The 27027-nt window shown below is 45.4% G+C and overlaps 1 protein-coding gene across 1 annotated transcript in view; it reads right to left on the bottom strand.

Moving 5' to 3' along the window:
• The window catches only part of LOC120841965 (neprilysin-1-like), a 171987-nt gene that overhangs the window by 133157 nt on the left and 11803 nt on the right, over positions 1–27027 (bottom strand). Inside the window, exons 4-6 of the mRNA XM_040212953.1 lie at positions 23593–23754; positions 12195–12284; positions 7072–7268 (exon numbers count right to left, since the gene is read on the bottom strand). Of these exons, the coding sequence (XP_040068887.1) occupies positions 7072–7268; positions 12195–12284; positions 23593–23754 (449 nt within the window). The remainder of the gene's footprint in view (positions 1–7071; positions 7269–12194; positions 12285–23592; positions 23755–27027) is intronic.

Genomic DNA, 27027 nt, shown 5'->3' with positions numbered 1-27027 from the left:
GGGACATGCAAGCGCTGAACGCACAACGTGCAACCGGTTTCGTTCCCAAGTACCTGGTGAGCCTCAAGGTCGAGGGAAAGTTACTAGAATTCGGGGTGGACTCAGGAGCAGCATCTACGGTAATCAGTGAGGCCACCTACCGAAAGGTGTGGTCGGCCAGACCTCCGCACCGACGGAAAAAGAACATCACCGTTTGGACATGGACCGGAGAAGATTTGAGTGTCCTTGTGTCATGCCACGCTTAGGCGTGCATGACTGGTAGGTGTGCTACCAGTGGTTATCAGAAGCGAGCTCAAGCGGTCACGAGGGTGATGTTGATAGCGGATGGAACAGGCTGATAAATAAGCCGAAAGAAAGGTTTTTTGGCTAGGTTGGACCTGGGCGTAGTGACGGGAGGTTTTATATCGACACGACGGGATGAAATAAATCATCTAAAACTAATTGGACAAGAGTCTTCAGATGATTTATTCCATTCCGTCGTGTCGAGATACAACCTTCCCTAACCGCGCCCAGATCCAAACCAGCCAAAAAACCCTTTTTTCGGCTTATTTATCAGCCCGTTCCATCCGCTATCAACATCACCCTCGTGACCGCTTGAGCTCGCTTCTAATAACCACTGATAGCACACCTACCAGTCATGCACGCCTAAGCGTGGCAGCCCCATCGTTGACGCGGATGTTTATTTTGTCGACAGACGCGTCGGAGAAAGCGCTCGCCGCGTGCTTATCGCAGAAGAGCGACGGCGTTAAAGAACTGCCGGTTGCGTTCTTGAGCCGAAAGCTGAGTGGTACACAGAGTAGGTGGTCAACAATCGAGAAAGAAGCATTTGCAATTAATCGTATGGGCACTAGAACAGTTGGAAACTTGGTTGTTCGGATCGGAAATTTTGGTTCGCTCTGATCACAATCCATTGCGGTACGTAGGAACACCGTCGCCAAACAGCGCACGATTAACACGCTGGGCATTGTTTCTGCAAAAATATAGTTTACAGATAGAACATGTGAAGGGGACCGAAATGTGCCGGCAGACGCCCTGTCTCGACTGGGTCGGGCCTGAACATTTTGGGGGTGTAGCGAGACGAAACAGTCGGGTTAACAAGTCCACACCTCCATTGTCACTCGATGCGCCATGCTAAAAAAAAAAAAAAGAGTGCAAAGTGACGCGGTTTTTGTAACTATCGTTTATTTTACCCGTTATTCTGGTCTCTTCTGCTATATGTATTGTATTTGTTTGAAAAAGAAAGAGTGTAAAGTGACTCTGTTTTTGTCACTATTGTTTATTTTCTTCGTCATTCGGGTGCCTTCTACTATGTATTGTAATTTGTGTACTTGCTCTGCATGTAGGCCTCTGTTATCCTAATAATATGCTAAAAAAATAAAAAAATGGTTTCAGATGAAGGATAGACATGTTATGCCATGCTTAGGCGTGCATGACTGGTAGGTGTGCTATCAGCGGTTATCAGAAGCGAGCTCAAGCGGTCACGAGGGTGATGTTGATAGCGGATGAAACAGGCTGATAAATAAGCCGAAAAAAGTTTTTTTTAGCTAGGTTGGATCCGGGCGTGGTGACGGAAGGTTGTATCTCGACACGACGGCATGGAATAAATCGTCTGAAACTATTTGGACAAGAGTCTTCATTCCTTGGCTCAGCTGAAGTGCACGTGAGACGTAAGTCCAAGGACTACGTTCTACCGCTGGTTGTAACAAGTGGAACAGAATGCAACTTGATGGGCAGAAATTGGCTTCCAGCGCTTACGGCCCAGGTCAGCGGGACACACCATCGTTCGCCAGACAAAGAGGTCCAGAAGGTTTTCAGTGCACACAAAGCGGTGATTAAGTCCGACATCACAGGGTACAACGGCCCACCTATTCAGTTGGAAATCAAGGAGTCAGCAACGCCAAGATTCCTTAAGGCATGCCAGGTACCTTTCGCTGTGCGTGCTGTCGTGGAATGCGAACTGATGGCACTGCAATAGCAGGGCATCCTGGAAAAGGTCCAACATTCAACATGGGCCAGGCCCGTGGTGGTGGTTAGAAAGGCGGATGGTTCGGTGGAGGCTCTGGAGGGACTACCGCAGCATGGTGAACAATACAGCGAAGCCGGTGGCTTAACCGCTGCCGACACCCACGGAAGCCTTGTCTAAACTCCGGGGTGACACAGTCTTCTGGACGCTGGACCTTGAGCAAGCTTAACAACTACGGGTGACAAATGACACGGCCGAGGTACTGACAATCAATGCCATCAAGAGGCTGTATCGAGTGAAGCGACTTTCTTTCGGAGTAGCGGCAGATCTTGCAATCTTCCGAAAGTCACGGACACAACATTAGTGGGCATCTCAGGAGTCAGTGCGTACTTAGACGGCAATATCATCAGCGGGGAGACTGCAGAACAACACACCTATCGACGCGATCAAGTACTGACGAAACTAGAAGAAGCAGGACTGAAGGTAAGGGAACCAAATGCCGCTTCGGGGTGAGTGAAGTAAAATGTCTGTGCCACCTCATCAATGCGGACGGTATACTTCTAACGCAGGACAAGATTCAGGCCGTAGCACAGGCTCCTGAGCCAAGGAACAAGACAGAGCTGCAATCCTTTCTAGGTCTGTTAGCGTTTTATGACAGATTTTTAGAGAATAGAGCAACGATTCCGAAAGAGCTTTATCCCCTACTGGAACGGAAAACAGAGTGGCGGTGGGAGGAAAACCACCGCGAGGCTTTCCAGAAGTTGAAGGATCTGGTGCTGCAGTATACAGTACTGGCAGACTATGACGAAAGAAAACCACTGCTGTTGTCCTGCGACGGTGTGGGTGCCCTACTATCACAGTTGGACTCTGACAGCCGAGAGGCTCCGATTGCATTTGCGTTCCGGACACTCCACGGGAACCACTGAACGCAACTACTCACAACTTGACTGAGAGGGCCTGACCAATATGTATGGAGTCAGCCATTTTCATCAGTATGTCGCGGGGCGAAGCATTATAATCTACAAAGATCACCAACCTCTTCTTGGCATCCTATGAGCTGACAAGCCCGTTCCACAAGTGTTGTCACCGCGGATAACCAAATTGTGAGTAAAATTGACCGCTTATTTGTATGAGCTGATGTACAGGCCAGGAAACCCCCATCAGAACGCGGACGCTCTAAGCCTACCCTTTATTCCAACCACGTAGGAGGAACCAGGAGTACCAGGAGACATCCTGATGTTCGAGGCCTTGACCCAACCCCGCTCTCCGCAGACCAAGTAGGCAGGGAGACAGCACGTGACGTCATCTTGGTAACCATATATACCTGGCAGCGCAAGAAGGCACTCTGCATCGGTATCAGTCCCCAGAGCACTTGCCGTAAAGAAGTGAAGCGGCAGAGTTGTCCAGACACAGAGGATGCGTAAGCTGGGGAACACGAGTCGTGATTCCTAACAACTTGAGAAGATGGCCCTGATTCACTCGGGACATCGCGGAATTGTCGCGATGAAAGCTTGCGCTCGCAGCTACGTTTGGTGACCCGGGATTGACACCGATATTGAAGCATGCGTCGCTGCATGTAGTACCTGTCAGATGCAAAGGGATTTACCTGCGAAGGAACTTATCCGTGTGTGGAATAGGCAACCGAGCCGTGGGACACTGTTCACCTGGACTTCGTAGGTCTTGTCATGGGTCATGTTCTTGTGGTTTTGGTGGACGCGTCCACGAAGTGGCTGCAAGTGCGCGTGGTCCGCAACATGAGGTCTGCCGTCATCATTAACAAATTACGGACCATCTTTGCAACGTTTTGTCTACCAAGGAAGATTGTGTCGCACAATGGCGCGGCGCTAGTTTTCGAGGAGATGAAATCATTTTACCGAAACAACGGGATCCTCGCTGTAACAAGTGCATCGTATCATCCCGCGACTAATGGCCAGGCGGAACGCATGGTACAGGAGCTAAAACTGACACTCGGGAAGAAAGGAACGAAGGAGCTGAATTGTCTGCTGGCCAGGTTGTTATTCAAACGGCACACAAGCATTCATTTTGCAACTGGAGAAACGCCAGCATGGTTGCTTTATGGCAGGGAACTTCCATTAGCTCTTCAACGATTAAAAACTGTCACTTCTGAAGAGCCAGCCAGCACGGAAAGCGTCACTGACGCACCAAAACTGAGCGTGGGACAGTCGGTCTGGACTAAGAAGTTTTCACACGGCAAAGAATGGCTTCCTAGCGTAACTGAACGTCAGATGGGCCTCCGTTCATGGATGTTGAACATAGATGAAGGTTCTGTACGCCGGCACACCAACCACATACGTCAGTGATGAACAACAGTCAGCACTGAACAAGAAGCGAAGACTCCGTCTCCTGTGTAGGACCTCGAGATTGATCAGAGCCCTCCTCCACCACGGGCACCATCTCCTGGTAAACATACTCCATCTTGACTACACGCATCACCCCAGTGATACAGTAGCAGACCGGAGGTCGCGAACCAGCGTCAGCTTCTTCGACGGCAGACGCTGGCACGGTCACTGGTACCCGGAGGGGCACTCAAGCGCGACGACAAACGGAACGCTATGGGAGCCACGAATACTTGGAGTGGGTGTTATGTAGCGGCTGGCAAGCTGCCGCCCATCGGCTTGTGACCTTCGGCTGCGCTCGCACCGAGCGTTTGAGAGCCGCGTGGAACGAGCAGACAAACTTTAGGCTCTGGAATGTAGCGCCAGGCTCCATCGGAGGCTCCATCGGCATAATTTGATTAGGCAACTTTCTAATGTCTACATCTCATATTTAACAAGGGGCTTAGGGCGACAAACTGATATTCCGGTCACTAGGCAAAAGTGACCACCATTTTGCTGTCGCCATGCTGTACAACAATTACCACTAGCCGCGTTACAGTACCAAATACTCACTTTTACTCACATTTACTTTTACGCAAAAGTGAGCCGAGATTTGTATTGCGATCTCTGTAAAAAAACATGAACTATTTTTTTTCAATACTGTTAGCCCCAGAGATCAGTGTCTAGCTCCCATAAAACCCAAAATACAACAAGCCGCCTGACAGTATCTAGTGGAGCCATTGCGAATCTGCCCGGGTTTTTGTCGTAAAAACACATTTTGGAATTAAAACAAACGTAACATAACTAATCTCGTCGGTACTGTTATTAAGGATCAGTGAGCGATTATTTGTGCATGGTACTTCGTTAATATCTAAACGTAAAACTATAAGTTCACCTGTGAAGTGGTAAAAAATGTGCAACATGGTGGCGGCCAATTTGGGTTCACTTACGGATGTCAGTTTATCGCCCTAAAGCCCTTTACCTTGTTGCTCCATGTCTACAACTTCGTAGCGGCGTTCAGGGGTCCATATATGTTCTCCGGTATGTTTTCTTCTGTCTATATAATTATCGACTAAAAAAACGATCTTTTTTTTATTTCAGCTTGATTGGGTAGAAAACAAAAGCAAACACTGCGTTGCTAGTGCTGTGAACGTACGTTTCGCGGTAATGATTTTGTTCAAAATAATAGTACTATAATTGTAACACAAGAACATATGCGCCGGTTTAACTTGTTTTAATTTTATTCTGAATGCTTAATTTATATTTCGGGCATAAATGGTGCATTTAATTCGAAGTACTGCCATTGGCTCTACGTTCGATGCCAATGGTGGCCCAGGAACTATCTGCGTCGCGCGACCCCTGATTTCTATAAGAAATGCTGGACTGCGCTTTCCCCCTCCGGGACTGTGGTCACCGGACGGCCATCTTGCATACAAAAAAAAAACATTTCTGGAGAGTTGCACAGGCTGGCGGCTTCAAGCTGAAGACGCGGTTTCTGCTCGTCTGTCGTCATTCGCCGAAGAAGTTATTAAAACATTTCTGTGAAGTGTGAGAACGGCCTTTTAGAACACGTGGAGACTTTTACGGAAGCACTGCGCCGTAAGAAAAAGGCACAAGTCGTCGAAAGCAAGCTTCACCGCTCTCGCGACGTGATCAAAGCTTCGTTGGCACGCCGAAGTGCTGCGTCTCTGTGCCTTCGCACGCTTGGAGACCGATCAAGAATCGACGCAACGGCAAAGTTTGAAAGTCTGTCGAGCGTAGATGTCTTTGCAGCATATATCGGCCACGGAGTTCTGGACCGTCACGCTCTTCCTGCGAAAATTCCTATCAATACAGGCGAAAAAATCCGCGATTGCTATTATTCACTATTAACCATGGCTGTGCTCCAAATTCATTTGAGTGAATCACATGGCAGCACAAATACAGCAACGCTTCGGGCCAAGGTACGTTTTCAAACACAAAAGTAAGAAACGGCGAGATAGAAAAGTACTTGAAACGTGGCCCATATGCTCGTGAGCACTCTGACGCTGTCATCGCCCACCGTACCCATTTCCCCTCTTCCGTCGCCACTGGATCAAGCTCCTTTCTGGACCGCGCGTGCCGCAAGTTACTAATACATTCGTCATAGTAAAGTAAGTAACTAAAAAAGCTTTGATCAAGCCGCGAGACCGGCGAAACGTTCTTTCGGTGAGTTGTGCCTTTTTCTTGAGGCGCTGCGCTTTCGTAAACAGTTTGGATTGCAGCAATTGTCACTTTTGCAGTTGTAAGAAATCTGGAGGCCTTCCGGATTTCTTAACAGCGTAACAGACTTCTTTGCGAAGAATCAAGTGCTTTAATACATTTTCGAATAGGCCGGACCTGGAAAATGACGCATATGTCGCTTCTGTTAACGAAACTAATAGCTGCATTTATTTACACACTGGGCACGCGCAATTCCCAAGGTGCCGGTATAATGCTTTCACGAGTAAAAAAAAAATATCAATGAAATGATGCGATGGTATGCAGTTCGTTGTAAGATAATGTCGAAGAGAGCGAAAAAACTGCCTTTGCAATCTGTTAGCCACCAGAGAGGACTGACTATCTCACAGACCCCGGCCCGGAGGTTGGGGACGCTCTGCCAAGTGAATGGGTACTGTTAGAAATCGTCTGTATTGCTCCCGTCGTTAGTAACTGAGGACCCGCGCGGCTGCATTAATGTCGGGCAACACTGCCCGCGTACTAAGAAATTGTGAGGAATAAAAAGGGTTTTGAAAGAGGCTGTTCGATACTTACGTAAATCACGTTTGAATGAGGATTCTTATAGTCCTTGGATACATAGAAACTAACAAATGGAAGAAACGTTGATTGGTTGAGTAGTTGAGTGTAGTTTTCATAAGGTGATTCTCCTTTATTCAGTAGGGGCCACTTGGTAAAGCCATCTTGCTTAAGTAGCTGCAGCAGGTCATTAAATTTCGCTGTTTCGTTGAGAGCTGTTTGACATACAAAACAATCAAATGTGATAAGGTACATGTAAAATGTTGACAATGCTTCGTTTAAATCCAAGATCATTTCTACGGTCTCAAAACCGCGAGATCGTGTACGGCTGTTCACCGTCGCGTCTAGATATATCAAAGTCTAGCCGGAAAACCTAAAATGGTGTGTAATTATACACGAATTCAATTTACAAGCTTTGTGTAGCGGGGGACGTTTTCCCGATAAATAGAGCGACAAAACCTAAATTGGTTTTCTCGCACTGAGATATCCAAGCACTATCCTAGCAGGGTGCTATCCCAGCACCGCGCTAGGATAGCACGACAGCGCCGAGATTTACGAATGCGGGAAAAGAAGCAAAGGATCTCAGCTTATATCGCATTACTGTTCGTTTGGCAGCATCCAGAGAGAATGCCCATATTCGGAAACCCGAGACTGCAACAAATTGAAATATTTGGTCAGTGCATAGGTGTACTATGCTGCATTAATTTCTCTAGAACTACGTGGGGATGGCAGGAAAAATGAGAGGGATTGGGGTGAATGTAAGAAAGCCGTGCTTTGTCCACTCATTCCATATGTGCTTTTGTGGCAGCTGGAGATACGTCCAGCGACTCGTGCCGCATGACGATGGTGGGTGCGCAAGAAGCAACGTTGGCAAGATGTGAATACCCGTGGCTCGGCGTCCCGTTGAAGCAATCTTAGAGCACCCCACGGCGTCGTCTCCGATTCGTATTTTTGGAATGGCGTGCGAAGTAAGTCGACGGACAAAACATGGGTATGCTATTAGGCCATTTCAAACACATGTTAAGTTTTTTTTCGGGAAAAGCACACAGGCATAAAAAGAGTTGTCGGCGCCTCCGTGGCGGATGCTATAACATGTTCGCCGAATCATTGGTGTACCATGGTGCGAGGAGTGCGTCGTCACGCATGAGAGCTCGCACGATCTTTTTGTTTTTTTACTTTCGCGTTCAAAATCACTCAAATTTATTTTGACACTCATGACGTCACTTCTGTGACCAAGTTTTCGTGACATTCCTTGACAAAGTTTTCGTCTCATCGTCTTCTAAACCCTGCACCCCCTTCAAAATTTATTTTACGTGCGGGACGTCACTTCCGTGACCAAGGTTTCGTGAGATCGACTTCCCTAATTTTCACCCCCTTTCAAGGGCGCAAAAAAAGATGCAGTTCTTTGAAAAAAAGAAAGAAACAAACAACACAACCCAGTCAAGTATTCCCATAATGGGGCCTATTATTTGGAGCTTGTTTACCATCTTGCATGTGTATTTTTACTTTCAGGGAGAAGGCGTGGTTATTATTTGTGAAAATATAAATTTGCTTCTTTAGGATATACATTCTTGACCAAATCGGTTGAGGAGCTGTCTACCGTATAGCTTCTGCTTCAGTTTAACATTAAGGACTATATACGTTATGTACAAATATTCAAAAAATTGACATGGAAGACTGTTCCATGGAGCTTTAAATTAAAATAAATCAAAATTAACAGAAGTATGGTTGATACACGAGAGGTAGGCATATCAGCTTCCACTAAATGTTTTTAGTTGACGCCTGTCTTTTTATGACGACCATCAGTGTCCTTAGGACGAATAACCTCGCTAGATATGATTAATATTAAAGCAATGTGTGCGTATTCTTTCAATGGTAAAATGTCTGTTTCCACCGGGTTCTACCAGCTTCAGCATGTTTACAGTTTGCGCTTACATTTCTGTCGCTTCTTAGCAAAGTAAAAAAAAAGATAAAAACTGGACATTTATTGTATTAAAAGCAGATTAATTTGATTTCAGTGAGAGTAGGTAAGAATAGTGATTTTGTCACTAACGATATATATTTAAACATGGAACACTGATTGAATAATTAGTAAGACTAATAACAATGCAGAATAAGTAATTACTGAAATTTTAAAGTACAGGTTAATTAATAATTCTTTATTGATGTAAACTCCGCCATACTAGAACACTAAACGATTTGTCTTTTTACGAAAGCAAAAATCCTGTATATGCACTTTTTTCGAATTCTCGCTCGCTTGCGATAGAAGATAGCTTCCCTAGTTTTCGTTTCCTTCCTTCTTTCTTTCGTGTTTTGATTCGCTTTAAATACGACTCTACGCAACAGAAGAACGGAGTGGAAGATAGGAAGAAAGCTCAGTGCTCCAAGTTGCTCAGACGAGAACTGCTTTTGCTCGTGTTCAGCCTGATATGAATCGTTCTTGCTTGATCGACTCTTTGATTTAGTACAAAACAGTGCACACAGAAAGCATCACACGATAGATGAACGGTAAATCATACATATTTGCAGGATTATTTCTGCAGGGAAAGCCTGATTTAAATTGTCGTCGTACAACTGGTCTAATTTAAATCACGATTAACCCATACTGATTTTTATTTTCCAAACTGCTCGTCAGTCCAAAACTCCTATTAATGGTATATTCGGTTGGTCGTTTTTCGGCCTCTTGGAGCGCTCTGAAAAGCCGGTGTGCATTCGATTGGTCGATGCCAGGCGCTCCAAGTATATTCGCCTGGTCCTTTCGGAGCGCTCTCGAAGCTCCGACTCTCGCCGGCCTCCGAATCGGAGCAGTTTGATGCGCTCTGACTTGGAAGTGGGAACGCGCGAGAGATCTGGCTGCCGACCGGTCACGTGACTTCAGCCATTCCGCCATTTTGCTTTTGTGTTGGAAGCGGACGACGAGAACGCAGCTACTCCGCAAAAAGAGGGCTGCAAAAAACAGCCGTCAGTCTCGACGCCGCCACCGTTGTGTTGTGCTCCCCGAATTGAGGTGAAATGTTGTTGAAACGAAGACGTTTAATGTTAGTGGTGGCACCGCCAGTGCTGCTGGCGAAGCTAGCAGACAGCGACAACACCAGCAGCTCGGACTACAACGACGAGGACCGTGTTTGCGAAGCGAAGTTTGCCGAGTTGTTTGACGCACCTTGTACCTAACGTTGCCTTGTACCAACGTTGCCTTGTACCAACGTTGCCTTGTACGGTGCCCAAGGTCAAGGCCTATGTTTTTATAGTGCGAACCTACTCGTACAAAGCGGTAAGTGCAAAAGTACGCGAGTTTTCAAGCTGTAATGTTTCTGTTTTTGATAGTTTCGCAATAACTTCCGCTTGGCACGGCTGGCTTGCAATGACCTTATCAGCGTCCGCGTTGATGGTTACCATTTTTCAAGGATATACGGATGGATGGATCACTGAATACTGCTCAACCCTTTGAATCCAAAGAGCAAAATTTCCGCTAGAGGGTGGCTCGCGCCGTCCTCTAATGGCGCATGCCACCCTCTATCCGCTCGACTTGCCGCTCAGAAAAGTTGAGGAGCGTTCGGCTGGGCGCGCCGTTTCTCTCGCTCCGATGCAGAGGCGCTCCGGGATCTGGTAGCTACGACTCGGATGTTTGGAGTGCTCGAAAGTGACCAGCCGAATATACCATAAAACCCTAAACACCAAACAAAACATAAAAAGCCTAGCTTTATGTTTACATTTCAAAAACAAAACACATAACGGCACGAATATGAGATTTTCCCTTATGTCCATGAGAACGTGAATTCGTTGCTTCAAGGGCGAGGACATAATTTAAAAGGCCATTTGTGCATATTTTGAAATGGCAGGTTTTAGATCAATCCTTCGGTGTAGCAATTTACTTGTTAGGAATTGACCCCCGAAGCATGTGTATGTTTCTAACGAATCATTTAATTTTACGGGAGTTAAAGCATTTCGCTAAATTCAGTGCGAGCGCAAAATATAATGTGGGAGGTTTTGATGTGCGGAATCCTTATTTTTGAGAGTGTTAAGATATTGTACGATGAGTTTGGTTATCATAATTCATAAACAAATTTATGCAACCATCGTTCTAAAAACCACCCTTTGTGAATGACAGCAGGAAGAACGCGCAAAGTATATATTAAGACCTTAGGGTTGCTTGAAATGCCCTTGGGTTTTTATGGCTGCTGATGTCCCGCATAACGTAGACGTCTATGGACTAAGGCGCACTGACGTGAACTCGGGTGGGAAAGCAGACTCTTGCAGATCTGTAAATTCTCACCATCACTATGTCGCGCGAAGTGGGAACAGCGTAAAAAAACACTTAGACTCTTGTGTCGCCGTACAGAATAAAGAGCTAAACGAATTCGGAAAAAGGAAGAATGCGGTTTATTTTCATCCGATGTGTATAGCGACGTCGTAGACTTTCCGGTGTATATTCAAAAGACAAAAATTGTGGATGATTTTCGGTGTGCATTATTTTCAACTATGTATGTATATTGACAAACGCTTCCCAAAGGACACAAAAAAGCGATGATTCTCGGTGAAGAACTAATGAAATACCAAGTTTTCATTTTTGATGGGAAGGTTATTGACAAAAACAGTCTTAGCTAATACAAATGATGTCTAGAAATTGATGTTTCTTAGTCTCTATAGATTTTGCGTTTTGGACAAAAACGGTTGTTCAGAGGTGCGTTTCCGCTTTTACGGGGAATGTATTCTTGACACCGACAGATATTAATTGGTGGTTTTTATAATAAAACTGCAAAGTCTATGGGCTACTTATAGTTGGGCATCCCTGTTAAGGGATTTATCTTTCTTCAAATGGGGGGGGGGGGGGGGGGTTATCTGAGTTTACCTTCCCACCGATTCCGTTTCATTCAGTAAGTTTCAGGTGTCGTGCGAACAAAAAAGCGCGGTTGATTCAGGCTAATGTTGAAATTTCAGACATGGGTTTGGATTCCCAACGTCCAGGAAGCAGCTAACCCTTTCTCTCAACAGCGCACGCTTGTGCACCACGCAGGCGCTTTGGATCATTTCGTGAATCTTGCCACTTCGCCGCCAATGAGGACTCGGCATTGAAAAAAAGGGAATGCGATACTCTGGCTCCGCCATTTAGTTATTTTACCTTAAACAAGAAACTTACGTACTCTCACAAAGGCAGACTCTGTAGGCCAGGATAGCCTTATTAGCAGCGCTCTGCGGCTCTTCTTCCTTAAGTGCAGCGTTCAATAAAATATCTAGATATAAGAAAAATATTCAAGATTATTTCAATGTCAACCCTGTATGTTGTAAAAAAGAATGCAACTTTATTCAAATTAAGCTATCAGCACACTAAATTATTTAGTAGTCTTATCACGTTTTCACATTTATTCCCGGGCCACAAACCACGATTGATGACATATATTTGCCAACAGGTTCACCAGATGGCGTAGCCAGGATATTAATGACGCACCGATAAGTCTTTTTTTTTATTTTTTACGTTAGACTTTTATGTGTGTATGCTCTCAAGGTAAATGCACACTTTCTCGATCTTGTTCTCCAGCTAACAGCCATTAGATTTTAATATTAGGGTGTTATAACAAGGGATAACGGTAGCGGGTGCTTGTAAAATGACCTGAGAAAGGATCCTCCTCTCAACCAGCAAATGGCAAAGGACATTTTGTTAGCGCGAAGCGTCTATAGTCGTCGACCGCTTAAAAAAAACAAAGCTGGCTTATGCTGTTCACACTTCCTGTATTGGGATTATTTCTCAGCGTTTTTATTGCGTGATGCCACACACTCATTGGGTGTTGAGTCCTGACCAATAACGAGAGTTCCAAGCAAGTTAGACGCAAAGCAAGTTGTCTGCTTTTTGCACAGGGTTGCGGTGACGTCAGAACGACGCCGAGCACCGATTGGTTTTGATTGAATTCAAAGGATGTAGTGGGTAGACCTGAATGCTAGATGCTTTGAGGTCTACCCACTATTTGCTTTCAATCAGCCAATAAAAGCTCAGCGTTCTCTCGTCATCGCAACCCCTGTGCAAAAAGCCGACAAAGTTTCACTCCGCATTGATTTATCATTAACAAAAAAAATCGATGAAAACAAGAACAAGGCGAAAGATGACAAAGAGAATCGCTTGTCTCTCATGTCATTTCTAGTCAAGGTTTGTATGGTGATTTTCAGATTAGGAAACGCAGGGCGTTACTTATTTTTCCAAGGCCTGTTGCCTCGGTATTTGTTATTCGGTGTTCTGACTGGTTACTGGCGCAACCTTATGGGTTCTGGAGCGTTAATAAAATTCGATAGAAATTATCCCAGGCAGCACCGAGTTCTGGGCCAAAACTTGGCTTGCGTCTGGCAGTTTAGGGCATTAAAAAGCCTGAAGAAGCCAAAGTAGTGCCAAACCTGACCTCCCTTGGCAACAGTCTGGGTATCTTGGCCCTAATTCGCCAAACAAGTGCCAAACTTAGGCTTCGCTGCCGGGTAGTTCGGCTGTCGTCTGGCATCTTCGGGCCTAAATCGCCTAAAAAATGCCAGATTTAGGCTTACTGCCCGGTAGTTCGGCAGATCTTTGGCATTTTTGGGCCAAAATTGCCAAACTAATGCCAAAGTTAGGCTTCACTTTTTGATAGTTCGGCATATCACCAGGCACATTCGGACCAAAATCGCCACAGATGTGCCAGAGTTAGGCTTACTACCTTGTAGTTCGGCAGAGTTTTGGCATTTTTGGGCCAAAATCGCCGAACTAATGCCAAAGTTAGGCTTCACTTTTTGACAGTTCGGCTGTCACCTGGCACATTCGGGTCAAAATCGCCAGAGATGTGCCAGAGTTAGGCTTACTACCTTGTAGTTCGGCAGAGCTTTGGCATTTTCGGGCCAAAATCGCCAAACTTATGCCAAAGTTAGGCTTCACTTTTTCACAGTTTGGCTGTCACCTGGCACATTCGGGCCAAAATCGCCACAAATGTGCCAGAGTTAGGCTTACTACCTTAAAGTTCGGTTGAGATCTGGCATCTTTGGGCCCAAGTCGCCAAACGAGCGCCCAAGTTAGGCTTCGCTTCCCGATAGTTTGGCTGTGATCTGGCAGCTGCGGGCCAAAGTTGCCAAACAAGTGCCAGAACTAGGCTTACTGCCTTGGAGTTCGGCTGATGAAATATTTGATGTACGCGGGTGGTCTTCATCTTAATTAAATAGAAATCAAGTTTTATTCGGCTGGCAACTTTATCTTATTTTGGGTGTCTCTTGATTTCTGCAGTCCAAAGGTTGGCTGAATGTTCTGACGCGGCTGGAGCAGGCTTTGCAAACGCAAATAAATTGTGCCAGATGTTGCACTCGCGCGTAGGTACACAAGCCAATATCGGGGCGTGCCGTGAGACTGGTTCGACATTATGGCGCGTTCACACCGGCGATCCGATCTAGTCGCGCCATAACTTTCATCGCAAAAGCGACCATCGCGGGCAAAAAGTGACGGGTTTTGAGCAGTCGCTTGCTGACCCGATTTTTTACGATGCACTCTAGTCGCGGAGAGGCCCAGCCAACCAACGGCGTTCGGAGCGAGAGGTTTTGAGAAGCGACTCGCCAACGAAGGCGTTGGACTCGCTCATCGCGCACGCCATATTGACCAACTAATTACTTTTATTTATTTATTTATTTATTTTTTGCGATGCGATTTAGTTGGATCGCGCGACTGCTTACATCCCTGGTGTGAATCCGCCTTTACAGAAAGTGCTGTCAATTGAGCTAACACTGCGCAAGACGGATGTACGCACGTTTCCACAAGAGATGTCATTATTAGGCGGCGCATTGTAAAAGCGAGCGTGGCTCTGTGCGTGTCTTGCATTGTGATTGAGCACTGTCAAATCCTAGCGATAACAAAGAGCGGAAACGACCGGGGCTCCGTGGCGCGGCTCCCGCATCACACTTGAGGAATGAAAATAAAATCCTGGAAATTGTACTATTTTAGCGTGTTGATACTTTTTAAACATTAAAAGTGGAGACACAAAAGGGACGATACAGACAGGACAATCTGAACTTTAAAGGTCGCTGTACAAACGGGACGTCCTGCAGAGAAGAACCTTCTCTCCCGAAGCTAGGGGACGGGGAGGGAAAGGGCCATCGTTGGGTGGAAAGAGCGTCTAGAGAATGGGATTAGCCTCGGGGCGAGCCATCCTCTCGAGAGGGAGTAAGGACGGAACAAAGCTGCCGTGGGGGTTCCGGCTAAAAGGTGGAAGAAAGTTAAGCTTGTCAAACGGCGACCTCGGATCCGAGGACGGGCACGTTAGAGAATTTGAAAAAAGCTGCATGATTAGCCGGACGACCCAGTGCGGTCGACTGGTTCTATAAAAAAAAATGACTCGGATGAAGAAAACTCGTTTTGCTCGAAAACTCTAAAAGCATTCCGGACGTGAACTCTTGCCACAAATAAAAATAACACATGCATGAAAAACTACGAAGGCAACTAAGGTTTCTCCTATGATGGGAGAATGCGTGAGCATTACAGGCAGAGTTATGTTGGCGCAACTTGCAATAAAGAAAGACAAAAAAAGTTATGTTGGCGCAACGGACCGCACGCTAGTTTCACGATCAAGCGGGCCTAGCTTCGAAACCGGGCTGGTTTTTTTTCTCGTGTTCCTTTTTTATTTCGTTTATTTTTTTTTTGTTTGGTCACGTAACAAGAAAAATCACATGAACAGAATTTTTTTTTTTGGCCACGTCACCAGATTTTTTTCTTATTTCTCCTTTCCTTCAGTCTTTCTTTTTTTTTTTCCCCTTTTTTTCGGTTTACGCTTCTTATCGCAAAACTCTTTGCACCTATTTCGCGTTAAATTGGCGTTAGCCAAATAATTTTTTTTTATGGCAGGGAATTCTGCCGTACGTACCCTATGTTACTATTACCAACCCTGGCTTGCAATTTCTGCTATCCAAAGGACCGGACTATGCCCTTGCTCCACGGTACGTTCCAAAACGTGACTTCATAATTGAAATTGAAGAGAAACTCAGAGATGCGCACGATGTCACAGGGGTAAATTTCGCGAGAAGCCGCGTTGTCAGTTTTTCGAACAATGTCAAACCGGCCGGGTCATATTTAGATCAACAAGAACGCATTGCTCTTAATGAGTTGAAGTCAGACAGCTCCATCATGACTTTAAAGGCCGACAAAGAAAAAGGAACCGTTGTGCTTGATAGGGATGACTACATGAAGAAGATGTATGAAGTTATAAATGACAGTCGCTATTTCGTGAGGCTATCAAGAGATCCCGCTGCTAAGTCCGAAAGAGAGTTAGCTGACCACCTTCGAGAGCTGAAAAGGAAAGGACGCATCAGTGATGACGTATACCGTCATCTCTTGTCCTTTGACGCCGCGACACCCAAGATGTATGGACTCCCCAAAATTCACAAACCGGGTTGCCCCCTACGCCCGATTGTATATGTTATTGGTTCATCCACTTACAGCCTTTCCAAATATCTGGTTATGATTCTGAGCCCTCTTACGCGAAACAATGAGTTTAGCGTCCGGAATTCCCGTGACTTTGTTGAACTTATACGCGCTCAGACCCTGCTACCGCACGAGGCTATGGTATCCTTTGATGTGATTTCATTATTTACGAATGTCCCCAACGCCCTGGCGGTTGATGTCGCCCGTGACCGGTTGTTGGCAGACCAGTCGTTGTCCACTCGCACAACCCTCCTTGTTGATGACAATATACTCCTTTTGCGTTTTTGTCTCAAGCAGTGTAAGTTTAGTTTTAATCGGGACATATATCATCAGGTCAGCGGATGCCCTATGGGGAGTCCAGTTTCCGTAACCGTCTCGAATCTCGTCATGGAATATGTTGAGGAAAAGGTAATGTCTGGCATTGATTTCCCCGTGAAGTTCTACCGTCGCTATGTCGATGACACTTTTGTAATAGTTAACAGAGAGAACGTAACCGATTTCCACCGCAATTTGAATAGTGTCCACCCCTCAATTCAGTTCACCTGCGAACATGAAACTGATAGTACCTTGCCGTTTTTATATGTACGTGTCCATAGAACTAGTGAATCTTTCTTTAAGATGGAGACATCCGTATATGGTAAACCATGTGACAGACAAAACTTTCTTGACTACCACTCTCATCACCCTACTCAACACAAAAGCTCAGTTGTAAGATCGTTGCCTTCATCGTTCAGAAACAGTCCCATCTAACTCAACACTTAGCGATCAAGAACTTAGCCATGTGCGGGAGGCTTTGAAGAAACGTAACTACCCCGACCGGTTTATCAATCGCGTTAAGGAACAAATGTCCCGTCGGCGCCCGTATCGAGCCGAACGAACACGTGACGTCGTGTGCATCCCGTACGTTAAGGGGGTTTCGGAGGCATTGGGACGCGCCCTTAGGCCGTTGGGGGTACGAACTGTATACAAACCCTACAGAACAATTGCCAATGTTATCTCCAAGCCAAAAGACCCGACCCCGCAAGAGGCAGAAAGGGTCGTGATCTACCAGGTGCAGTGCAAGGAATGTGACGCTTCCTACATTGGAGAGACGGAACGAAAAAGAAAAGCAAGACTAAAAGAACACGCACGGGATGTCGCCAATTCCACGAACGCCACCCGCTTCAAGTCCGAACTCGTCGACCATGCATGGACGTCAGGACACCAATTTGACTTTGACAAGGCGAGGGATAAAAGGTGGGGACTGAGGAAGCTGCTGGAATCTTGGTTCATCCAGAGCGACAAACGCGGAAGTGATTCATCGCTGGTAAACAAGAACCGTGGCCCCCTGCCGGACGTGTACACAAACTTTATGCCTAAATAGCCGAACTCTTTTGTGCGACTTTCACTCGCTCTGCGCTCTACTGAAGATGCCTCCCGCATGGGAGGCGAAACGTTTAATTAAATTGTCATTTTTGTGATGTCAAGCCGTTTTTGTTATTACATTTATCATGTCTTCGCCCGGCTTCTGGAGTATTTTTGCGCTCCTAATTTCACCGGTACGACAGCCATGGGAGGCCACTGCGAGCAAGTGGGGACAGAAATAATTGAGGCTTATCGGATGGCGACAAGCCCGAAAAACATAACCACCCCGTGACGGGGTGGTTATGTTTCTTGAGAGCGAAATGGACGGGGTCCCCGTCCATTTCGCTCTCAAGAAAGGAGATTATCTTTCTGAGGCCCTCAATGGAAGCCGAACGCTGACAGACTAGGCAAGGCGACAAGGTCACCGGCAGAAGCGGCCTTTCCTTTTATGCGGTGTTGATTCCTCTTCGACCTCGCCTTTTGCAAATCCCCCCCACCTGCTTTTGTGTCTTGGTGTGGCTGTCAGCTAGCGCAACAGCCGCTTTAAGCAAATCAAGAGGGTGAAGCGAAACGCGTGACCCAGCGTGCCCTCTCTACGTAGGACGTGTAGGACAAAAACGTTTGGACGAAACTTTTCACGTGACTTGCTCTGTCAAGCTGATGGGATCTCTGGGGCTGTCGTTTTCGCCGTTTGCCTAGTTATAGAAATAAGCGGGCCACGTAGGTCCGGTTTTCGAACTGCTCTTCAGTGTTCTGTCGCTTTCGTGCGCTGCAGACGCGGCTGTGTTTTTTCGTCGTAAACGGTCGGAATACGTCCATGCCAATTTTTCGGTAACAGCCATTTTTTGCACCGGAGTTCGTGGAATACTTGTGATGTGTTTGTTGGACACGCTTCGACAAAAACTGCTCTTCGCCGACGACGAGACGTCAATCCTCGAATCCTCGATTGTGTTTGTGGGGTGCCTGAGTTGGATTATGCATCTATCAAGGATTACATGATATCGCTCTTTTATTAGTAAGTGCACTGCAAGCATGATTCTGATAGTCGTCCTGCTTTCCTCTTAATCTCCGCGGTTTTTGTGTGATGAGTTTTGCGTGGCATGAGGACAGCGTTAATTGTATTTTATAATTTGCTTTTCGTTTTACAGAGAAGTGTGACCTTTGTAAATATGTTGAGAATGCACTGTGTGCAATGATAGTTGTTTAATAAACTTCTGGGAGCGATCGAAAAAAATTTGTTTGTCCGTATAAGTGATTGGATATGCAACAAATGACATGCAACGTACACATACTTGCACGACGTTCGGCCAATACGAAGCAGACGCATCGTAGAGTTTTCGCACAATATTGCGCGAACGCTAGGCCGGGGCGAAACAGCTGTACGGCAATACCTGCCGGGTATCAAACGGTGGTACAAAACTGGACAGTTGAGCGATATTGGAACCGACTTTCGGCCGGCACTGGCACGATACTGCAAAGTATTGCCGTGTTGCTTGGGAACGGAGGTGATGACATCTTACCATCGTGTTTCCAACGCTTGTTTAATTTATTTCTCTTCTGGGACGCGTGAAAGAGCACTTCTGTGACACACCAGGGATATTCGAAACTTGGGCTGGCCTCTCGGCTTTCTTTGTTGGCACTTATTTGGCACTTCAGTGGGTAGCCAGAGAAAAGCCAAACTTCGGCATGCCCCAAATCGACAAATTAAGATTTACTGCGGCAGTTATGGCTCAAGTCTGGCACCTACTTTGGCGCTCCTCTGGCGGACCAGAGAAACGCCAAACCTTGGCACGTCCCAAATACCGAAATTAGGCGTTACTCTGGCAGCTATGGCTGAATTACGGCACCAACTTTGGCGCTCCTCTGGCGGACCAGAGAAACGCCAAACCTTGGCACGTCCCAAATACCGAAATTAGGCGTTACTCTGGCAGTTATGGCTGAATTATGGCACCAACTTTGGCGCTCCTCTGGCGGACCAGAGAAACGCCAAACCTTGGCACGTCCCAAATACCGAAATTAGGCGTTACTCTGGCAGCTATGGCTGAATTATGGCACCAACTTTGGCGCTCCTCTGGCGGACCAGAGAAACGCCAAACCTTGGCACGTCCCAAATACCGAAATTAGGCGTTACTCTGACAGCTATGGCTGAATTATGGCACCAACTTTGGCGCTCCTCTGGCGGACCAGAGAAACGCCAAACCTTGGCACGTCCCAAATACCGAAATTAGGCGTTACTCTGGCAGTTATGGCTGAATTATGGCACCAACTTTGGCGCTCCTCTGGCGGACCAGAGAAACGCCAAACCTTGGCACGTCCCAAATACCGAAATTAGGCGTTACTCTGACAGCTATGGCTGAATTATGGCACCAACTTTGGCGCTCCTCTGGCGGACCAGAGAAACGCCAAACCTTGGCACGTCCCAAATACCGAAATTAGGCGTTACTCTGGCAGCTATGGCTGAATTATGGCACCAACTTTGGCGCTCCTCTGGCGGACCAGAGAAACGCCAAACCTTGGCACGTCCCAAATACCGAAATTAGGCGTTACTCTGGCAGTTATGACTCAAGTCTGGCACCAACTTTGGCGCTCCTCTGGCGGAAAGGAGAAAAGCCAAACTTTGGCACGTCCCAAATACCGAAATTAGGCGTTACTCTGGCAGTTATGGCTGAATTATGGCACCAACTTTGGCGCTCCTCTGGCGGACCAGAGAAACGCCAAACCTTGGCACGTCCCAAATACCGAAATTAGGCGTTACTCTGGCAGCTATGGCTGAATTATGGCACCAACTTTGGCGCTCCTCTGGCGGACCAGAGAAACGCCAAACCTTGGCACGTCCCAAATGCCGAAATTAGGCGTTACTCTGGCAGCTATGGCTGAATTATGGCACCAACTTTGGCGCTCCTCTGGCGGACCCGAGAAAAGCCAAACTTTGGCACGTCCCAAATACCGAAATTAGGCGTTACTCTGGCAGTTATGGCTGAATTATGGCACCAACTTTGGCGCTCCTCTGGCGGACCAGAGAAACGCCAAACCTTGGCACGTCCCAAATACCGAAATTAGGCGTTACTCTGGCAGCTATGGCTGAATTATGGCACCAACTTTGGCGCTCCTCTGGCGGACCAGAGAAACGCCAAACCTTGGCACGTCCCAAATACCGAAATTAGGCGTTACTCTGGCAGTTATGGCTCAAGTCTGGCACCAACTTTGGCGCTCCTCTGGCGGAAAGGAGAAAAGCCAAACTTTGGCACGTCCCAAATACCGAAATTAGGCGTTACTCTGGCAGCTATGGCTGAAGTATGGCACCAACTTTGGCGCTCCTCTGGCGGACCAGAGAAACGCCAAACCTTAGCACGTCCCAAATACCAAAATTAGGCGTTTCTCTGGCAGTTATGGCTCAAGTCTGGCACCAATTTGGCGCTCCTCTGGCGGACCCGAGAAAAGCCAAACTTTGGCACGTCCCAAATACCGAAATTAGGCGTTACTCTGGCAGCTATGGCTGAAGTATGGCACCAACTTTGGCGCTCCTCTGGCGGACCAGAGAAACGCCAAACCTTGGCACGTCCCAAATACCGAAATTAGGCGTTTCTCTGGCAGTTATGGCTCAAGTCTGGCACCAACTTTGGCGCTCCTCTGGTGGACCCGAGAAAAGCCAAACTTTGGCACGTCCCAAATACCGAAATTAGGCGTTGCTCTGGCAGTTATGGCTGAAGTATGGCACCAACTTTGGCGCTCCTCTGGCGGACCAGAGAAACGCCAAACCTTGGCATGCCCGCATTCCCAGATTAGGATTTACTATGGCAGTTATGGCTCAAGTATGGCACCAACTTTGGCACTCCTCTGGCGTACCAGAGAAGAGCCAAACTTTGGCATGCCCTAGGATCGCCCAACTAAGGCTATAGTTAGGCACCGTACTTTGGCACTGATGAGTGCCATGGTGCAAAAACCTAACTGCGCCAAATTTGGGCCCTTATGTTTGCCAGACATTTGCCCAAGTTGGGCATTCCTCTGGCGTGCTACTTGGGATATGACTATAATAAGACTTTTATTTTGGACAAATACAAAAAGCAGCAAACGAAACTAAATTGAAGGACGGATGCACAAATTACCGATTGTCGATTTTGAGTTTTGATCGTTGACCCCCACATAATTGTTCTAAACAAGGAATTATGACGATCGACTTCATGGCTAGACTTTTATTTTGATAGTACAAGATGAAACCTCTTCCCACTCCCCGAACGGGAGGATAAAGGACTAAAGATAGGTGTCGTTTGCGCATGGACACTCTCAGGGCAATATTTTCGTGATTTGTTTTTCAGTTTCAATTAAACAATTTGTAGAACGTAATTACTTCTTCGTGGTGTATTCTTTTTGTCGTATTTGGCGCGCGTTTTCTAAAAAAAAATCTTGCAGTCTGCGATTTTCATGTGGCAAATTTTTGTATTGCCTGTTGACTCTTTAACATAACATATATTGGTTCCATGTATATATATATTTACTGAATTAAATACTCTGTCATAAAATTCAGTAAGAAATACTCAAACTGGCTTTCAGGCTGCGGAATTCTCGGAGTACGTAGTCACAATATCACGCACGGTTAAGTTTGATTTATGTGCGAAATATTTGTTTTTGTTGTTTAAGGTCACGCAACTACACAAACAAGTTATATTAGTATAAGAGAGATATGCAGTGCAGAGTAAATTCGAGACACAAGATAATACTTATATTTGAAGGGATCATAGTAGATATTAAAAACTTCATTTTTTTCGACAAGGAGAGTCTTTGGGGTTTCAGAACCGTCTCGTTCTCGCCTACTGAAATATTTCGCGAGCTTCTCGCTTAGATCCTTATTAGCACTTGTTGGTTTGATACACTAAAGAAAACCGGAGGTTACTCTTCAAGTTCGCTCCCTTAATAAAAGTGCACATGCTTCTTATTTTGAAGAGCCTGGATTTTGTAATTGGAGATTTCGAGGAAACGGTGAAGCTAATACCTACACAGTGGCGCAGACGTAAATAAATATAACAAACGAAAACACTCAGGAAACATCAAAGCTACACTTGCGGTTTAAAGGACACATTAAATGCTGTATTCTGAACGGGAAAACTGCATATTCGGTGCTTGGTACGTCCACCGTAATACTAAATAATATATGTGTTTAATTACGAACGTGCTGGTGGAGTTCCAAAAAAAAAGAACGCATATAAGATTGCTTTACATCTAAAAAGAAACATAATTATAAATGGTATGAAGCCCATAGTTTATTGGCTTGCTCTTAAGGGGAACTAAAGTGCATTTTGCGAATGTCTTTTCATGCCACAAAATCAACCAACGCGCCCAGTAAGCATCGAAGAAAACAGAAAAAATTACACTTATTTGCCACCTTTTTTTAACCCGATAATCAGGACATGACCTTTGTTCTGATATCAACCCCGAAAGAAGAGACGTGCCGAGATGTTTGGTCGCGTTGTTAAGAAAAATAAATGGCAACTCATGATTGCAACTGTAAGTTTCTAGGATTCTCAAAGCGTGTGGAATGTGCTTGCGCCATGAAGCACAACTTCAAAATTCTCTGTGCCCTCCTAGATACGTTGTCTAGTATTCGCTCGAGGCACAAGATATAAAGCAAGTATAATATGAAGAGCTTAGCACCCTTAAAATTGGCACCGGCCGCAGTAAAATTTGAGCCGAACATTTCGCTTTTCCTATGCCGCTATTCAAGCGGCAAAGCTATTTTTTCAAGACGAGATAAAGGTTTTCAGTTGACACACTTAATGAAAACATACTTTTTAGGTCCATCTCAACTTTATCATGAAGAATATGAAAATTTGCGATTTTGGTCTCGTCGTCAGGTATTTTGTGTGTTTTTTTCCAGTTTCCACAGGCGTATTCATAGAAGTCAGTACAAGGATCCTCGGTCTGGTTCATGCTGTCCAACATCATTTTAGCTGCATAAAAAAATAAACGATAGGCTTGTACGAAATATATAAACTGCGGTAATAAAAGGAACTCAAAACTCATTTATGAGGTGCACTTGGTCTGCACCCTGATCTATCGCAGAACAACAAGTATTATGCTACATAATTACGTCACTAACGAGAGAAACACAGCACGAGGTAATCAATTAAGATAACCAAAAGATAACAAACAGAACAGAATTTACTTCCTTGCGAACGGTGAGTGACTTCGGAGGGCGGGGCGAGGAAAGGAGCAAACAAATCACTTTATATGAGAAAAAAAAATATAAACAATATAGAGGAGTAAGAGAAGAATATCGCTCGCCTTCTTACACCTCCACCGTCACCACCCTTCCCTTTCACATTCTCCAGATCCCAACGCCTCTGGTTTTCACAAAATCCAACCCCACGTGCGATCGTGACATAAACCACAAATACACTTCAGCTCAACAACCACTTTTTTATGGTAAAAATATGAGTTTACAAAGCGACATTAACAGTAAACAACTTAGTAGTAACGCCAGTAGTGTAATATGGCAACTCATATAAGAAAGAAACGGAATAAATTATATAAAATTATTGTTTTAGAAAAGGGCAAAATGAATTGTACTCAACAGGTATGGCAGGTGGGGTTTTACCCTCCACCTGTGTAAACCTTCAAACATCACGGCCTATATTTGTTTATTTAGTCAGAGGAAATGCTGAACTGAACCGACAGACACGCGGGCAGCAAGCATGATAAAGGCCTAATTATGTAACAAAGCAAAACATAATTTTGTTACTTCATAATATATATATATATATATATATATATATATATATATATATATATATATATATATATATATATATATATATATACAGGGTGTTTCAGAGAACTCAGGCCAAATCGCTCCTGCGAAAAAAATAAGAACGGCTGAAAAAGACAGTTTTTGTTTTGTTTTCTAGAAAGCGACTTTTTATTTGTTCATTTTAAGGCCATAGTTTCAATTAGAAACTTACTCAGCATCATCAATAATCACTATATAAACCCTTTTTGGAAACTATAAGGCAGGCCGAGCGTTTTCCTATGTCTTAAAAAAACCTTCAATTCTGACGCGTATTCTGGTTTCGGATTCTTAACCAAGCGCATCTTGGCGGCAGCTGCCCTGCCCTCCGACAATCGAAGCGCGGAACCAAGGTTAGACTATTCGCCAGTTTCGCCCGCCTCCCTTCCCTCTCGCGTAAAAAAACAAAAAAAAAGTGGAACGCGCGCGCGTGCGATCGGCCAGGCGATAGGAAAGCCTTGTTGTTCGAAAGAGGAAAGAACATGACATTGCAAGATTGAGCTTTGACTTTTGGTTCACCTCCGCTATGCGAAGAATGACTCGAGTTTCAAAGTACGATGTCACCGTTACTCGAGTTTCAAAGTGCAATATCACCGAAAGACATCCGATACGCGCGCCCCAAGAGAGTTCAAATTTATTCTATTTGTTTTCAGCTTCAGCTTGTGTCAGCAACTTCAGTACACTCAGATTTACAATTACGGATGGCGTCTTATTTAAACGAAGAAAGGGCGAATATGATATGGGCTTTAGGACAAGCACACTGAAACAGGAGAAACGCCGCAGCGCTCTTCTCAACCAGATACCCGGGGAAACATCCTAGCGGGTCAACAATCTTCAGTAACTATGAACATCTACGTCTCCACGGGTCTTTTCACCGTTCCCCCAAGTGTCGCCACGACTTCAAACACATATTCCTATGTAAGCATTTCGGCCTACGCCTCTCTGAACTTTCACGCGTGTGCGTGGTATCAGTGCCGCAGCAGGAATTTCAGCGACAAGCGTGTGGAGGATTCTGCACCACGAAGGTATGCACCCTTTCTATGCATAACTGCACCAGAAGCTCGAAACGCGTGACCTCCATAACCGTCTCGATTTTTCAAACTGTCTTAAATCAAGTGGAGGAAGACCCACACTTCACCGAGAAAATCCTATGGACAGCCGAAGCAAACATCGCCAGAAATTCGCAGGTTAACCTGCACAACGCACATTACTGGAACGCCGAGAACCCTCACTGGGTGTGGAGGACCAAAAATCAATACCAGTGGTCCTGCAACGTGTGGTGCGCTATCAGGGGAAAAGTCCTTCTTGGTCCCGTTTTTTTATGAAAGATCCCTCAACGGGCAACGCTATCTTGCAGGTATCTTCAAGGGTCCCATCGACGAGTACCAGGCCACTCGCACTCTGGCAGACAGCGTTCAACAGTGGTTCCAGCACGACGGTGCTCCACCACATGCTCACCACAAGATGCAAATCTGGCTTCGTGCGAACTTCCCAGAAAAATGGATCGGGCGCGGTGGGCCCGTCTCATGGCCAGCCCGATCGCCTGACTTCACTCCATTGGACTTTTTCTTGTGGGGTTATATCAAGGACCGCGTGTATGTGACAGAGACCGCTACACCAGATGCACTGGAGGAAAAATCTGTGACGTCTGTCGCAATATTCCCAATGACGTACTTCCCAGTGCAACCTCCAGCGTCGTCAGTAGGTGCCAGTGGTGCATAGCGGTCGACGGAGACCTTTTTGAACAGTACCTTTAAAAAGAAATCGCAGATATGCGATACTGTTCTGCGTCCTACACTCTCGATCCCAATTTGTAAAAAAATGAACAACATTTTAAATCTCTCAAGACTTACCAGTTAAAAGGGTACAAATTTGTCTAAGAGTCTTTGTAATGTAAATACGAGCAACTAACTTTATTTTTTGAACTTTTGGTGTCAATCTTCCTAGACATTGTAGTTTAGTTTTATTAGATTAATTAAATAAGAACTAATTAATAGCCACACATTATGTGTCGTACTTTATTATTATTGTGAAGTGTCTCATATCCTGTGTTTCACATTTGGGAAACAAGATTACGACTATATTTATAGATTATTGTTTTAAACTATCTTTTCCCTTTTAATACTACCCTTTAAAATAAATAAAACTTCTTAATTACCAACATATCTCATTTCAAAAGAACGCCTCTCTACTTTAGAAAAAAGGAATTAAAACTAAAGTATGGTCAGTGAAAATTGTACGGAAGAAACTAGGCATTACGTGAAATTTTCGAAATCATTCCGCGTAAATACACTTTTCTTGCTCTAACGTATGAACTTGTGTTGTCATTTTACACTGATTATATAAAGTGAAATGGCGCACAGAGCACTAGTTCAGAAACTAAAACCGCAATAAATGAACTAACATATTTTAGCCAAATAAGCAAATAAAACCGGCA

The sequence above is a fragment of the Ixodes scapularis genome, unplaced genomic scaffold, assembly GCF_016920785.2.
Source record: "Ixodes scapularis isolate PalLabHiFi unplaced genomic scaffold, ASM1692078v2 PGA_scaffold1__304_contigs__length_218370807, whole genome shotgun sequence".
In the NCBI taxonomy this organism is placed as follows: Eukaryota; Metazoa; Arthropoda; class Arachnida; order Ixodida; family Ixodidae; genus Ixodes; species Ixodes scapularis.
Note: the sequence above shows the minus strand (reverse complement) of the source record. Positions and strands in the feature narration are given on the sequence as shown.